This window comes from Dunckerocampus dactyliophorus, chromosome 15 (genome assembly GCF_027744805.1).
Source record: "Dunckerocampus dactyliophorus isolate RoL2022-P2 chromosome 15, RoL_Ddac_1.1, whole genome shotgun sequence".
Taxonomy (NCBI): domain Eukaryota; kingdom Metazoa; phylum Chordata; class Actinopteri; order Syngnathiformes; family Syngnathidae; genus Dunckerocampus; species Dunckerocampus dactyliophorus.
This window is the reverse complement of record NC_072833.1, coordinates 8,847,931-8,864,344: the sequence shown is the minus strand read 5'-3', so window position 1 is coordinate 8,864,344 and position 16,414 is coordinate 8,847,931. Positions and strand designations below refer to the sequence as shown.

Genomic DNA, 16,414 nt, shown 5'->3' with positions numbered 1-16,414 from the left:
AAGAGTTGTCTGATCAAAACACAATCGCTGCGTATGACTTCTATCCAACCATGTGAATTAGTGGAAATTCACTCACTCTAAGCATCCTGGAAACTAGCTCTTTTGGTATAAACATAAAAGTAATTTGTTGCAATCTATTTTACATGTGTCTTTACGTAAGTACACGTCACCGTAAATGGTTAGTAGTAGCAGCTACAACTGCCGTCATTATTTCAACTTTTTTCATTTTTAAGCTGTTGGAAACATTATATTTTGTCATTGTAGTTTTCTTATAAGTAAAAGTAATGTTAAAATATGACATTATCTCATTCCCGTAAACCCGGGATTGTGTATCGTCTCGTGAGCCGAGTGTATCGTGACACCCCTAGTATCCATCCATCCATCCATTTTCTATACTGCTTGTCCTCATGAGGATCGCCGGAGAGCTGGAACCTATCCCAGTGGACCACCAGATAGAGCCCTCGTACCGCTAGTGCTACACATACCACCGTTTGAGAATAAATGGTGTAAAATCTCTCTGATATGAAATACATGCTAATAATTTCAAACTTTATGCAAGGTCATAGTCCCCACCAATGTCATTTACCATTAATTTGGAAGCATGTTACAATATGCAGCATATATGAGTACAGTCAGTGTTCCCCTGCTATGTTCAGGTCCCGGCCCGGTGTGGGATGACAGTGCGAGACTCGCTAAAGAAAGCTCTAATGATGCGAGGACTCATCCCAGAGTGCTGTGGAGTCTACAGGATACAGGATGGGTAAGTAAATATATTGCAATATTATTATAACAGTAAGTATGAGTATATTACTCTAATTACTTTGTCTTTTTTTCCCCTATAAAAAAATGACAAGATAAAAATGACTGTCACTACAGAAATGTAGGCTGTTGCCTTGGAGACACATGCTTGCCTGAGATTTGGAGTGATAGCAGCTGCAGCCACCAAAAATGACACTTTTAAAAAAAATAAACGGCGTAGTGCTGTGGAAATTGTTTTGGAAACAAATACAATAGAACCTGCTTAAGTCGGTCCCACTTATGTTGAAATCCCGTCTATCGACCATCAACTCATCAAGTCCTGGTCCACCATGTTCTTCTTATTACTAAAAAGTGCCCGTTTAAGTCTACATTGACATAAAATCTGTGTTCCAAAGAGGTCATTTCGATGAAAAATCGGTCTGTTTTATTATCGGCAAGCAGCATTGCATAAAACAACAAGAGTAATATAATGACTGTCGAGTTACAGTGCGTTAAAACATGCACACAGTGGCTTTCTGTTTAGTGTAAAGTAAGCTTCAAAATAAAAGCATGATTGTATCAACCTGGATTCTTTCACAACTAACAAAATACCTCTGTTTATTTATTTAGATTGTTAGCCACCAGAAGAAAGATTTGCACGAAAGCTTTATTGTCATTGTATCAAGACAGGCAACATGCTGTAAATCAGGAGTCACCAACGTGGTGCCCGCGGGCACCAGGTAGCCCCCCACGACCACATGAGGTGCCCGCAAGCCTGCTTTTCATTCAGGTTTTCAGTTAATAATGAAAGAACAGTAGAAAGAAATGCATTCTGAAATACAAAATGTGAGTTGTGGACACCAGCATTTTGTTAATGTTCTGGTAAAACAAGCATATTCGCTTTGTTTGGTTTGATTTTGCTTATCCACTTACATTGATGTCAACCAGTCCAAGGGCCATCCACTTAAGCAGATTCCACTGTACTTGCATTGGTGTGGGGGGAAAAAAGGTCAGTAGTTAGTAACTCGTATCTGTTAGTATGTTAGGTGTAATGTATTTATTGGAAAATGTGGTTGAGGGCTGTTATTTTTAGATTCCTGTACTTTTGCTGATATTCCAGTTAAAATTGTCGTTTTTGTTTAGGTGTTTAATACACCATGTGTTTGTAGTATTTTTTTTCTTTCATTTAGCATAACTCTTTCTGCTGTGTATCAGGGAAAAGAAGCCTATTGGTTGGGACACGGACATCTCCTGGCTGACAGGGGAGGAGTTACATGTTGAAGTGTTGGAGAATGTGCCACTCACGACGCACAACTTTGTGAGTACCACGCATCCAAAGTTTAAGAGTAATAGCATGAGACTAGATTGTTAGGTTATTTAAAAAAAAAAAACAACTCATGACTCATGGTTAGCTTTGTTTTTGATAAAGCAGCACATTCGTTTAAATATGATCAGGCTGTCAGGTAAATTCAAGTGTGTAGTCTTACTGCATGTTGTAAACAAGTTCCTTTGCGCAGAATTAAAGATTAATCTTAGATGGAGGCCGTTTATTTTCCATACACCTTTTTTTCCGACCAGCCGGGCTTGGCTCTTGCATTTCTGTTTTGTTTGAAACTCCACTACTCACCTGTGCATTTGACAATAATGGTTGTGTGTTGAGTTCTTTTCAGCAGACAGTAAATTTATACTGCTAGTTGTGCTCTGACTACTGTTATGTCCAAGTTTCATGTCTATAGTATTGTCACTTGAGAAGATATAATGAAACGGTGGCTGAATTGTGAGTTATGTACTCACTATTGTGAGATACTGCATATGGCAATATAATTGTGGTATTATTCCAATATTGTGCTAAATAAAGGCTTATTAATCGTTCCCCCCTCCCCAGTTGTATTTGAGTAAATAAAGACAACAAATTTAAAACAAATGTTTTGTAAAGTGTATTCATTAAAAAAGGATATGAAACCACTCTACTAAGTCTCTAAGGTGCCAAAAATGTAAAATAAGTGGAACAGATGTGTCCAGTGAAGTGTACTTCTCATCCTTGCGCGGTCCTGACTGCCGTGTGTCTTGACAGGTGAGGAAGACCTTCTTCACACTGGCCTTCTGCGACTTCTGCAGAAAGCTGCTTTTCCAGGGTTTCCGCTGCCAGACGTGTGGCTACAAGTTCCACCAGCGCTGCAGCACTGAGGTTCCCCTCATGTGTGTGAACTACGACCAGCTAGAGTGAGTCTAGGCATCGTTAGACACATGGTTTGTTTCGATTTTGCATGCTGAGGTTCCTGTATGGATGTGTTGTTTTTGGTATTCCAGTTGTATTAGTATCACATCCACATTTGAGGTACTATATATACTTGACATCTCAACATGGTATGGTTTGAGGACGTTGATGCTTTTGTCTCACAGATTCATTGTCATTCACCGTCTCTGCACACATTTCTAGCAGACAGCAATGCAGTCGCCCCTCTACAGTTACGTTTGGGGTGCACAAACGAATATGCACGTGTTTGTGGTTTGGGGGCAGGTGACAGAGCTGATAATCGATACACAGATACAAATGCTCACATACATGCGTGTGCGCAGCAGAGCCAACTGTTTTTTTTTTTTTAATCGCTCCCCTCCAGTTACATTTTACAAACATTCATAATACAAAGTAATAGGACTCCACAAAGTCCAAACCAAGACATGTTAAATTTGCATCCTCAATGCACGCAATGCAAAGAGCAGATGAGAAATTTAATCGAGAGAACAGAATTGACATGCTGTCATAAAAATAGGGTAAATAAGACAAGGCAATTTTGTTTATTTAAAAAATATAAATTTATAGACCTGTTCTGTGTAAAAGGTATAATTAAATGACAATTAGATGACAATTAACAAGATTTTTTTGGCCAAATATAATGTCTGGGAAAACTCTGGCAATAAAGTTTCATTTAAAATGACCTTACTATTGGAACCTCATTATTTGCTAATACTGTAGAAGTGTCCTGATCGGCCGATATCAACAATAAAAACAATTATCGGATTATATCATTAATGTCTGAAAAAAACGTTGCAGCTGAGTGCAACACTTGTCATGCACAAGTTGTGGTGGCACAGAACCAGGAAAGTTTAATAGGACCAAACTCATTGTGCATTTGCAGCGTTACACCGGAAACTCCCATGGGACGACAAGAAGTCGTTACCTATAATATATTATATATTATGCCTAGCTGCAACTACATTGTGGGTAACCCGATACACCCTAGATTCTTGAAGTAAATGGGTCCGTTTTTCTCATAAATACTGTTGCAGATTATTGCTCCGTTTGAGTAATATCACTTGATCAAAAGTATATATGGTTCATGCTGATATTGGATTGAAATCGGTATTGGACGATATTCAAGGCTGCAATATCTGTATCAAAGTGGAAAAAGTTGTATTGGGACACCCAATAATGTACATTTATACAGTATATTTCTCATCTATTTTCAATTGAGAAACTATTTAGCACTAAGCCAGACAAACAGATGCAGTTTGTCATAAACAGTTTTTGGACTTACTGTACATGGTTGACATTTATTTTTTGTCTTTTCATTGCGCAGTTTGTTGCTAGTATCAAAGTTCTTTGAGCATCACCCTTTCACCCAAGAGGAAGTCTCCTCAGAGGGAACCACTCCCGTGTCTGAAGCGTGTCCATCACTCCCCCCATCAGATTCCACCGGGTGAGCATTACACCATCTTACTGATCAGTATGAAGTAAAATACTCTAATCTTCCTAAAGGGGTTTTTGATTAATGTTTAAATAAGTTATGTTGTGCTCTTTACTATTACAACTGCAAATGTGCTGTTGAGCCAAAGTCAGCATGGAGTCTTGTTTTTCTACTGTCACTGTACTGTTACTTGCTAACAAACCTCATCTCTCCAGGTCAATATGCCATACTACTCTGTCACCGTCCAAGTCCATACCCATCCCACCAAGTTTCCGTGCCAGCGAGGAGGATCACCGCAACCAGTTTGGTCAGCGGGACCGCTCATCGTCTGCCCCCAACGTCCATATCAACACCATCGAGCCTGTCAACATCGATGTGAGTGCTCTCCAGTTACATTTCACAAACTTTTGTAATAGAACACATCGAAAGACTCCAAAATGGTCCAAATAAGACTAATTAATGTGATTAATGAAACCAATTTTTTGTTGTCCTCGCTTTTATTTCAGGACCTGATTCGAGATCAGGGCTTGGCAAGGTCCGATGGAGGTAAGGAATCCTTGCGGAAGAATCCAAGCTCATTCTGTGGCTTTTTCCCACCATCCCGCGTCTGCGTGTGCTCTGGTCTTTTGTGTATATATGTATGTGTATATGCTTGCGTGTGTGTCTGTTCTGTCCCGAGAAGCTGAGCTGTTATCCCTGCAATCCTGCCACTCAATGAGAGCTGCAGTGAGGAAGTTGAATATTCATGTTAACAGACCTCACCCTTTTGTTTTGTTAGTTTCCCTTAAGTTAAACTTAAGGTCCTCATGATATAGTTAATGTTTTAGGTAAATCTGCGGCATTAATTTCGACTCATCCTTTATGCCAGAGACTTACAGTATATTCTCGTTATGTTGGTAAACACTAGTAACTAAATTTAATGTGGACTGATGCATTCTTTCTATTCATTCCAGATGCATTTTTAAGGTGTTAAAAGCCAAAATGTAATAATGAATTATTACCCGGTAGCCGGTTAGGCGGCTAACAAGCTGTGATGTGGTATGATTTGGAGCGTGCTCCACCCACAAACTGTAGCTGTGAGAGGTGAGAGGGGCAGGGTGAGTAGCAGTGATGGTCTGTCTGTCTCTCTTTGCCCTGCAGCCCCCCCGACCCACCCTGCCCGCTGCTTGAGGAAGCACCGAACACGGACCTCAAGCCCCCTCCTATACTCCTACCCCAATGACATAGTGTTTGATTTTGAGCCTGAGCCTGTTTTCCGAGGTAGTTAGGCCCTCTGTGTGTTCTTGTGTCTTTCACTCTCAAACCCGTCACACTCAAACACCAACCCTTAGCCCTGTGTGTCATCCACTGTGTGTCCCCCCCACCACCCACCACCCATCACAATTCCCTCATGTTCTTGACGATGCCTGCAAGTTACACCACTATGCTGATCAGGAACTATTCGCTATTCATTATGCACATGGTAATTTTTACCATTAAAATAATTCAAAGTACAGACTTTTCATACAGGTGGCTGCTAAGCTTAGGTAAACATCCTCTATAGCTCGAGGGATGGCTTTGTTTTGATTTTGAACGATGTGAACAAAATTGAATTTTGCTTAAAATCCCCTTCAACAAAGTCTCAAAGCTGTTATCGGTGCATTTCGATTTTATTCTAATTCAATTTTATTGCATCGCACTCGCCCACATTTTCACATTGTTAAAGGGATAGTTTGAATTTTTTTTACATTAAGTTGTATGGCATCCCCATCAGCAGTGTAGTCCATTGACGGCGACTTACCCCCCACTTGGTCTCCTAAGTGCAGTTCTGGTTGGATTTTGGTGATGAAGAACGTAGTTCCGCTTAGTCGCTGGGGACATTTATTTAAAGAGTTTGGCTTCTCCAAACTATGTGCTTTCAGAAGAGCAATACATTTGCATCACAAAAATGCCGTCTCACAAAAAATCTGACCTCACAAAACGCTCGGCCTTACAGTATGTATGTCTCCCGCCGTATCCCTGCGCACTGTCGCCTGTGCATTCATGTGTATGGGATGAACACATTAGTAGTAATGCCACTCTTCTTCCGTGACTGAGCCGGGTAAGTCGCCTTCAATGGACTACACTGCTGATGGGGATGTCATACAACTTCATGTAAACGAACTATCCCTTAAAAAAAAAAAAAAAAGAAAACAATGGATGCAACACCACTTTAATATTTAGTTGGAAACATTATGTATTTTTTGCATTTATGCGGTATTCTTGCCACATAACCACTGCAGTAAAATTGTAATAGGATGTATGCACAGCTGTAAAATTGTAGTAGTATGTAGTTATACATGTATATACTGTATCTGTATGCATTATACATGTGCAAATACAGTATACTGGATATAGCATACGTATATACTGTATGTACATACAGTACATGTACAGTATAGTGTGTATCATTTTTGTTAAAAAGTGTTTTTTTAGTTCAAATAGCAATAATTACACTATGATTTTTTTTTAAATCCATGATAAACTTGTTAAAACTGATACATTTATTATACATTTCAAAAATACCCACAATAAAACTACTGTAATTTAACATGGTTATTTTCTTGTATTTAAAGAGTGTTGAATTTAAAATTGGATCAAATTAAGTTCATATAGTCTTTTGGTGAATTGTACATTTTGGGGAGTTTTGTAATGGCATCCAATCAAGCACACCCTCTCCTTTCCCTTGCATGTGAACACACACAAGCTCCAAGGATTCAAAAACACAACCTGATGTCTGTCTATTATTTCTTGTTTTTTCCCCACACCAACCCTCCACCCCTTCAGGGTCCACTACCGGACTATCGGCCACACCCCCCGCATCGCTACCTGGCTCTTTGACCAACGTCAAGATTCCGCAGAAGTCGCCATGCCAACAGAGAGAGCGCAAATCGTCGTCGTCATCTGAGGACCGTAACAAGATGGTGAGAGGCCAACAGAGCCATCCATATATGGCCTCTTGATTGTGTTTCTGCATGTGCTAACTCCCTGATCTGTGTTCCAGAAAACACTGGGGAGGAGGGATTCTAGTGATGACTGGGAAATCCCAGAGGGTCAGATCACTCTGGGTCAGAGGATAGGCTCTGGCTCCTTTGGGACAGTCTTCAAGGGAAAGTGGCATGGTAAGATGAATGTTGCTTCTATTCCGTAAATAACACATGCGTGAGCCCAGCATTTTAAAGAAACCAGTCCTAAAATCAAGATTGGTAAAATCAGAACACGAGCTGTATCACTGATACTGACAAGTTATCACTGACATTGGTGGATCGTAATTTATCAGTTAATTGAAATTAATTTTTCTATAAAAATATAATAATAATAATGGGATAATTTTTAAGAATTCAGTCAATGTGAAGAATTGGTTGCTGGATATTTGTTTCGTCATGCAATTGCGGCAAAAAGGAGCGTACTTCTACTCCACCAGAAGAGGTGGTCATCTTCTCGCTACTTTTCACCGCTACGGGTTGCTCCTTACCCACAATTATTTAAATTTTAGTCCCTCCTTTCCTGCTACGTAAGCAAGATGGCGACTATTGAGGGCGGCAAGTGTCTTAACACTGCGGACTCTCATTTTGGCCATTTTGAGTGCAACATCCGGTTACTGGTTTTGCACTGCATTTTGCTGTACTTCAATGTATAGGGAAGTGCACAAATTTGAGACACAGCCTCATTCTCAGCTAATTTGCAGACTAAAAAAACATGCTACGGCCACTCCTCCACACAGAACAATATAATTTACTACAAAATATTTTGTAGTCACAAACTACAAAATCTCAAATAGGCCTGTCACGATAACAAATTTTGCTGCTCGATAATTGTGCTGCAAATTATCGTCAATCGATTTCAGCAACATTTTTTAGACCATTTTTTCATTGTCATGAGAGGAGTTATTCACATTTGAACCACTAGATGGTACTCAAGTATAGTGTACGGTGTACTTGTGTGAGATATTAGTACTTGTGTAAGACACAGAAGTTGTCTGTATGTACAGTATGTATTTGCAATGTAGCCAGCGACATTGTCTGTTAGCGTCCACCATTTTGCACTGTTTTGTTTATATTTGCCGACCAAACACCTCTGTAAGCGTTGACTGTCGGGACGAAGGCTCTGCTGCCCATAGCACCTTTGTCTGTAGTTTTTTTTCCCCAGTTGAAAAAACTGTTTGTGTCGGTTCACGACCATGTTCATTCTGTTTAAAACCAAACTATTCCCACACTGGGGCTGTCGGCTGTGGCATTCGCCTCATAAACAATCGCTTTTGCGCCTTCATTCATGTTAGTGTATGCTGCCTCACAAAGCTAACTGCGAAACTCCCTGTATCCACTCACTAGTAGCCCCGCCTCCACAGATGAGGGCCCACGCTCTCTGTACATTCCACTATAGAACCAATGTGCACAGACAGCTGCAGAGTGAGCCCTCTTGTCATCCAGCTTGTGTGGCACAGAGAGACGAGCAGATGAAACACACGCATACATGCACATGTCAATTTATCGAGGGTGTCATGATTATTGACTTGTTTTTTTTTTTTATTGTTCGATTAATCAATTTATCGATTATCCTGACAGACCTACTCACAAATGAAATAAAAAAGATACCATTCCATTCCACTTTCTTCTGTTTATCCGGATCCGTGTCGCGGGGACAGCAGTCTCAGTAGGGAAGTCCAGACTTCCCAGTCTCCGGCCACCTCTTCGAGTTCCACCGGGAGGACACCAAGGCGTTCCCAGGCTAGCTTCGAGACATAATCCCTTCAGTGTGTCCTTGGTCTGCCCCGAGGCCTTGCATTTGCTTTTGAACAATGCAAGCCAAACTTCCTTTAAAATGGAAAAATAAAGTAAATGTAATATTTAAGATACAGTTGCTGCATTCTAGAGCCGTGTCTCAATTCACACACTTTTGTACTTACAATTAGTCTTTTGAATGACTAAGTGTCTTCACACTTGATGCACTGTCAAGTATGGAACAATGCAGTGCACTGTCAGTTCCCGAATGTTGCACTCAAAATGGCCAAAATGGTGAGTGTGCAGTGCTCAATAGTTGCCACCTTGACTACGTAGTGGATTAACTTGAAATAATGCCGACTGAGAATCAACCTGTAACGGTGGGAAAGTAGTGAACAGAAGAAGAACAAGCGGGTGAACTACAGTACAGGCCAAAAGTTTGGACACAACTTCTCATTCAATGTGTTTTCTTTATTTTCATGATAATTTCCATTGTAGATTCTCAAAACTATGAATGAACACGTGGAATTATGTACTAAACAAAAAAAGTGTGAAATAACTCTAAATATGTCTTATATTTTATGACATATTTTACCTTTTGACCTGAGGTTTCCCCTGTCAGGGTTACTTAGTGGAATTTCTTACCTTATTAATGGGGTTGTATTGTGTGTGTCCAAACTTTTGGCCTGTACTGTAGGTAAGCAGTGCACATGGTATAAATATTTAAATGTAAGTGTGGAAGTATGGGATTTGGAACACAGCCTGTCATCGTCCATAAACCGAGAAATAGCATGTTCAAACAGACAAAAAGTAGTGAGGCGCCCCACACTTTTCTGAGCAGTTTATCTGTTGTGGAGGGGTCTGCTCTCCATTGTACTTACAGTATTGTTATATGTTACGACTACTGGATCGCATCAGTGCACCAAATAACTGTGGTCACTTAGTGCATCTTGACTGAGCTCTGTGTCGTCTGATGGCAATTTCCACTCCCGCACATGAGTGGAATTATCATCGTCAACTATGTCTTTATTGTGTTTTAGGTGACGTGGCGGTGAAAATGTTGAACGTCACTGCTCCCACACCTCAGCAGCTTCAGGCCTTCAAGAATGAAGTGGGAGTTCTCAGGTAACCTCAACAGCTATAACACAGCACCCTGTTTTTTAGTAGTTAAAGAAAATGGCTTACCCAGGTGTGCATGTGTGGTTCAGGAAAACGCGTCACGTGAACATCCTGCTGTTCATGGGCTACACCACTAAGCCTCAGCTGGCCATTGTGACCCAGTGGTGTGAAGGCTCCAGCCTATACCACCACCTGCACATCATCGAGACCAAGTTTGAAATGATCAAGCTCATCGACATCGCCAGGCAGACAGCTCAGGGCATGGAGTGAGCCCTCTTCTTTAAAAAAAAAACAAAACAAACCCATTCCTGTGCAACACTTACAAATTCATTTTCTTTGTCTCCTCAGTTACCTGCACGCTAAGTCCATCATCCACCGAGATCTGAAGAGCAACAGTATCCTTTAATTGGCCCTTGGGAGCTAAAGATGGGGCACAGATCAGTTTTAATGACTTCATTCCCGTTACATCAGAACGTTTATGTTTTTGTTGTTGTTGTTGTTATGATCGATGCAACTTTTCCTTGACTGCGTCTTTCCCAGATATTTTCCTCCATGAGGATCTGACGGTGAAGATTGGTGACTTTGGCCTGGCCACAGTCAAGTCCCGATGGAGTGGCTCCCACCAATTTGAACAGCTGTCTGGCTCCATACTGTGGATGGTAAATGTCTTGAGAGCATTGATTCACAAACTAGGGTACGAGTACCACTGATGTTTCCCAGGCTTCATCTAGTGCAGTGGTTCTCAATTATTTTCTGTCGCACCCCCACTGGGAGACAGAAATGTTTTTGCACCCCCCCGGTTTGAAATACTATTGAGAAACTGATATCTATTTATCTGTACTGTACAGACTAAACTTGAAACTGAAACCAGCAAAATGCAGCAAAATGGAGAGTAGTGAAGCATGCAAGTGTATTCAAGAGTCAAATTGCATGCTCAGTATGACAAATTCATACATGTTGGCAGATCTGCACTAATACTGAAAGTCCCCCCCCCCCCCCGACAGTTCACCGCACCTCCCCAGGGGGGACCACCCCACTATTTGAGAAGCACTGATCTAGTGGTACACAGGAACATCAGATTTATTTTATTTTTTTTTTAATAGAAATAAAATATTATTAGAATCGTATGCACGCACGCACGCACACAATGTAGTTGACACAACCACTCCCCTGCAGTTACATTTGAGAGTTAGTTACAGTTGAGACGGTGTACAAAAATACATATTTTTGGCACTAATTTTCATGGAAAACCGAATCCTATGAAAACCGGGACTTACAAAAGCCGAAGTTCCGCTGTATACCTTTTTGTTTTTTTGGGGTAACAACCAGTGTGTCTTTCTGTTAGGCCCCAGAGGTCATCCGGCTGCAGGACAAGAATCCCTACAGCTTTCAGTCCGATGTCTACGCCTTTGGCATTGTGCTGTATGAGCTCATGTCTGGAGCGCTGCCCTACTCCAATATCAACAACAGAGATCAGGTCAGCTCCTTGAACACATCCAATCCCAGTTTGGCCGTCATCATATGTACACTTTAGATCAGGGCTCAGAAACCATTAGGGGCAAACCGGGCTTCAACAATAAAATTAATTGACACACATGTTTTATTTCATTTTATTACTTTTGTACATCAGGGGTGTCCAGACTTTTTCCGGTGAGAGCTGCATACAGAAAAATTTAAGGCTGCATTTGCATTTTGTATATTAAAGATACTAAAACCAATCCAATGTAGGTTAATATATGGTAAGCTATCTGAACAAAACATCCATATCCTAGCTTTGTGTTATAGGTGGCAAAGCAAATTAGTGTAATATCTAATAATGTTGCTGCCATTCCCATCTAATGACTTGTGAAATTGCCATAAGTCATATCTTGTGATTGACCGATTTGACTATTATATGCAATGACTTTGAGTTTAATTTACGATAGAATAGCTCTTGATTATCATGGCATTGCATCCCCCACAGATCATATTTATGGTGGGCCGAGGTTATCTGTCCCCCGACCTCAGCAAAGTGCGTAGCAACTGCCCGAAGGCCATGAGGAGACTAATGGCTGACTGCTTGAAGAAGAAGAGAGAGGAGCGACCGCTTTTCCCTCAGGTGAGTGAAAAATCACCCCTTCTCACCTCCTAATACACACTCCCTGATTAACAACAAAAAAAACACATGAAAGCATGTATGTATATAAATATTGCAGTTATCTTGATGCCCCTTGGACCGGCTGACATCAGCAGTCGTCCGAAACAAAAACTTGCCATTGCTTAGTTGTACATTTACTTGTGACTAGGGATTTCCAATTTTATCGGCCACCGATAATTATCGGGCATAAAAACGTGATGTCGGCCAACTTCGGTGTCGTTTTTTTCCCCCCTACAATAAAAGCCAATACAGAGCTTTTAACGCCAAGCTCGCAAATTTGAAACACCGCTGAACTTGCTGCATCATGAAGTTAACCTCCTAAGACCCGAACTCTTGCAAGGCATGCATTTTTATTTTCTCTTTGATATTTAGGCTAATTGGGACCTGATGAGTGTAAAAACAAAGAATTATCTTTTTACATGATGTAGTTTCTGAGAAAAATGATGTCCGCATATGAGGACATTCGTTTTAAATTTGAGTGAACACAATAACGTCACAATTGAGTAATGATGTGCAAAACTTTATTTGTTGCCTGAACACAGCAGCATTTTTTCCGAGTGCAAAAACAAAATTCAAAGCAACAACTTGTGCCCCTTTACGCAAGTCATATGAAGTGCTGCTAACAGTTGCAGGAGGACAGATATAAAATAAGTAAAACTTCAAAAATATTTTTCATTGCTACTGTTGAACTGTTTATTTCAAAACGTGAAACTTGCACACCAAAAGTGCTCCAACATTTTTTCCCCTTGGGAAAATGTTCATGCCTATGTATGAAAGGCAGCGTAACAGTTGCGATCTGCCTGTAAGCAGAGGAACACCTTGCACATAACACACTGCACTCGAGTTTTCCCTGAGCATCCTTTTGCTCTGCATCGTGATGCGTTCTTTGAGTGTACCACTTCTGGCAGATGTGCATTAGCCTTCCTGCGGAATGAGATGTGGGGCACTGCCTGCACTGGACGCTGTTTCCCTTGGACTGAAACTTCTGTGTCATCTTCCTGCTCTGAAAAGTCAGAGTTGTCATTGTCTCTCTGAGCCAAGAAGGTCATGGCCACTTCCATGCGGAATTGAAGGAACTGCATGATGTTCTTCTTTGGTGTGCCATTCAGAGTGAGGTCTTTGCGGTACAGTAGCCAGCTGTTGGCTAAAGCCAGATCGGTAAAGTGCATCAGCATCCTCAGTGTCCATTTTTTTGTCCGGACACTCATTCGATAGTAGCTCATCATTCTATCCACAAGGTCAACTCCACCTATCTTGGAGTTGTATTCACGGATAACACATGGTGGAGAGATGGTCACATACCGTTTCAGTTTCTTGTCCCATCTCTGGCACATGTCTTCTGGCTCTTGAGCATGTACAGTAGACATCAACACTGGTTTATTGTCAAACCACTTGGTACCCTTTGTTGGACTGTTCTTCATGGCTGAGTCCTGGTGTTGTATCTTCAGAGACATTGCCTGAGACATCAGCCTCTTTCTGCGGTGTCTGAGAGTGACGCCTGGGGGTGCGTGATGTGGCAATGTCACGATCTGACCGATATCCCTCGTATTCCTCGCGCAAACGTTTGCGTCCCCTGATAGGCTGACAGGGCTGTGGTCCTCACACCCACTACTGTCTTCCTCACTGCTGGTGGGAGGAGGTTGATATTCAGCATCTCCCACAGGATCATTGATGACTGATAAATCCTCCACCTCGGAGTTGTCTCCACCAATTAACCCCAGCATTTCCATTACTTGTTGCAGAGAATAATGCTCTTGGAAAATTTTTTTTTTGTTTCAAACCAAAAACAAATCTACATAGATTTTATTTATAAAACACGCCATATTTGTTTGTACTGTATAAAATGATGTTTTCTAACGAAATCATCCCAAAATACAAATTCTAAACCAACTCCCTCTGTCCACATTTGTGGACATGTTCAACAAAATCAACAAAACTAAGTCCCTCTGTCCACATATGTGTACATCAACTTTAGCAGCATGGTAAATCGTCAAATTTTCTTACTTTTGCAAAATTCAACTTCCACAACACACATTGAACACTTCTAAACATATCTGAGCAAGAATCAGCCATGAAATTTGTTTGAATTTTTTACCTGGTCGACTTTTTGATTGGGAGGAGCCATCTGAATGTTTGGGTGGGTTGTCAGCCATCTTGAATTTTACATGTACTTTGTTACACTCTTCTTACACCACTAGGTGGCAGTTTAACGTCCTCAGAAGTGGATGCCAGGCCCTTGTTGTCCAAAATTTAACATTGTAGTCTTGACAACCAAAAATGTGATGTCCACACATGTGGACGCCAGGTCGTAGGAGGTTAATACTGTGCTGCTCACAAGTCTGTGAGAATAAGGCAGCTCTATATTTAAACAGACTAACAACAAAGCTCACAATGAACTTATCAGCTCCTTAGAAATCGCAGTGGGGGGTTACCATTCCACACACTAGTCTTACTCACTGTATTTTTTTAAAGAAAGCGCTAAAAGAAACATCACACAGCAACGTAATAGATGGATAACAACAGACAAGACACTACCAACGAGTAATGCTGAATAACCAACAACTATGTGAGCTCTAAACATGTAACTTTGCAGCTATTTACAACAACAGTACAGCAAAGCATGCTGGAAAACAGGAAGCTCTGCTGTCAAAACCATGTACGTAGACGCTGCTTCGCTGAGCCGTACGTCAGCATCGCCGCCATATTGGATGTGGCAAGGTTGCGCTGTAAGTGATTACAAGGAAATGTACTTCTTAAAACGCCTTTCTATAAAGAAATTTATACATTCACACAGGCACTAATATACTTGGGAAACAGACACCAAAAACAGTGTATTCAATCTTCTCAGATGGCTAAAATAAGAACTTTATTGATCCAACACAGTAGTAAGTAGTAGTTTTAATGCAATAAAATAAAAATATAAAACAAGAACATCAAATAATAATCAGCAAATTCATGTACAGTATTTTAAACGATAACCCTTTAACTAAAAATAAATTAAATCTTTCCAAAAATAACATAAGCAAGGCACAAGAAACACAAATGTATTCTTATATAAAATATGTAATACATGAATGATCTACTCGGAGATGGGTGGAGTAGCCAACAAAACAAATGTACTCATTTAATAGTATTGTTACTTTGCAACAATTTTACTCAAGAAAAAGATATGTGATGTTACACATATCAGTTGATATCGGAATCGGACATTGAGATTTGGACAATATCGGCATATCAAAATTTGGCAAAAAAGCCAATATCGGACATCCCTTCTTGTGACTATGGCCAGAGACTTAGGAAGAAAATAATGATGATAAAGGATTTTTGAACCTATGGTAGTTTGTTGGCATTGTTTTCCTCCGTTTGTGCCTACTTTTATTTGGATTCTTCTGTATCCGTATATTTTATTCTCTTATCTAACAGAGCTGCTGTGGTAATTTTGTTGTACGTCTTAATGCAATGACAATAAAGCTTTTATGCATGTGCAAATCTTTCTTCCGATGGCTAACAATCTAAATAAATAAATGGCAGCATTTTGTTACTGCTGTTACTGTTGCTGTGGTGGAATCCAGGTTAATACTGCCATGGTTTTATTTTCAAGCATATTTTGCACTGAACAGGAAGTGGCTACACGGTTTAATGCTGTGTGACTAGGCAGTTTTGTCATTTCACGCTGCTTAGCGATAATGATGAATTTAACAATACATGTCGACATAAACAGACCCCTTTTTGATTAGAAATGACCCCTTTGGACTTAACGAGTTGGTCAGCATAGACAGGTGCTTTTTAAAAATGGCATTTGCATACAAATGACTTTGAGCATTTTCAGATCTTGGCATCCATTGAGCTGCTGGCTCGCTCGTTACCCAAAATCCACCGCAGCGCCTCGGAGCCTTCGTTAAACCGAGCAGGCTTTCAGACGGAGGACTTCAGCTTATATGCTTGCGCCTCACCCAAAACTCCCATCCAGGCAGGAGGCTATGGTGAGTCAA

The 16,414-nt window shown here is 40.7% G+C and overlaps 1 protein-coding gene across 2 annotated transcripts in view; it reads left to right on the top strand.

Moving 5' to 3' along the window:
- Nucleotides 1–16,414, top strand: part of braf (B-Raf proto-oncogene, serine/threonine kinase) — a 30,890-nt gene that overhangs the window by 9,368 nt on the left and 5,108 nt on the right. Inside the window, exons 4-19 of one of the 2 annotated variants that reach the window (XM_054752512.1) lie at nt 657–760; nt 1,954–2,056; nt 2,813–2,961; nt 4,320–4,439; nt 4,643–4,802; nt 4,934–4,973; nt 5,568–5,687; nt 7,233–7,369; nt 7,450–7,567; nt 10,207–10,291; nt 10,375–10,551; nt 10,634–10,680; nt 10,826–10,944; nt 11,631–11,762; nt 12,249–12,383; nt 16,252–16,405. In XM_054752512.1, the coding sequence (XP_054608487.1) occupies nt 657–760; nt 1,954–2,056; nt 2,813–2,961; nt 4,320–4,439; nt 4,643–4,802; nt 4,934–4,973; nt 5,568–5,687; nt 7,233–7,369; nt 7,450–7,567; nt 10,207–10,291; nt 10,375–10,551; nt 10,634–10,680; nt 10,826–10,944; nt 11,631–11,762; nt 12,249–12,383; nt 16,252–16,405 (1,900 nt within the window). The remainder of the gene's footprint in view (nt 1–656; nt 761–1,953; nt 2,057–2,812; nt 2,962–4,319; nt 4,440–4,642; nt 4,803–4,933; nt 4,974–5,567; nt 5,688–7,232; nt 7,370–7,449; nt 7,568–10,206; nt 10,292–10,374; nt 10,552–10,633; nt 10,681–10,825; nt 10,945–11,630; nt 11,763–12,248; nt 12,384–16,251; nt 16,406–16,414) is intronic. The other variant, XM_054752513.1, reaches the window with a different exon arrangement.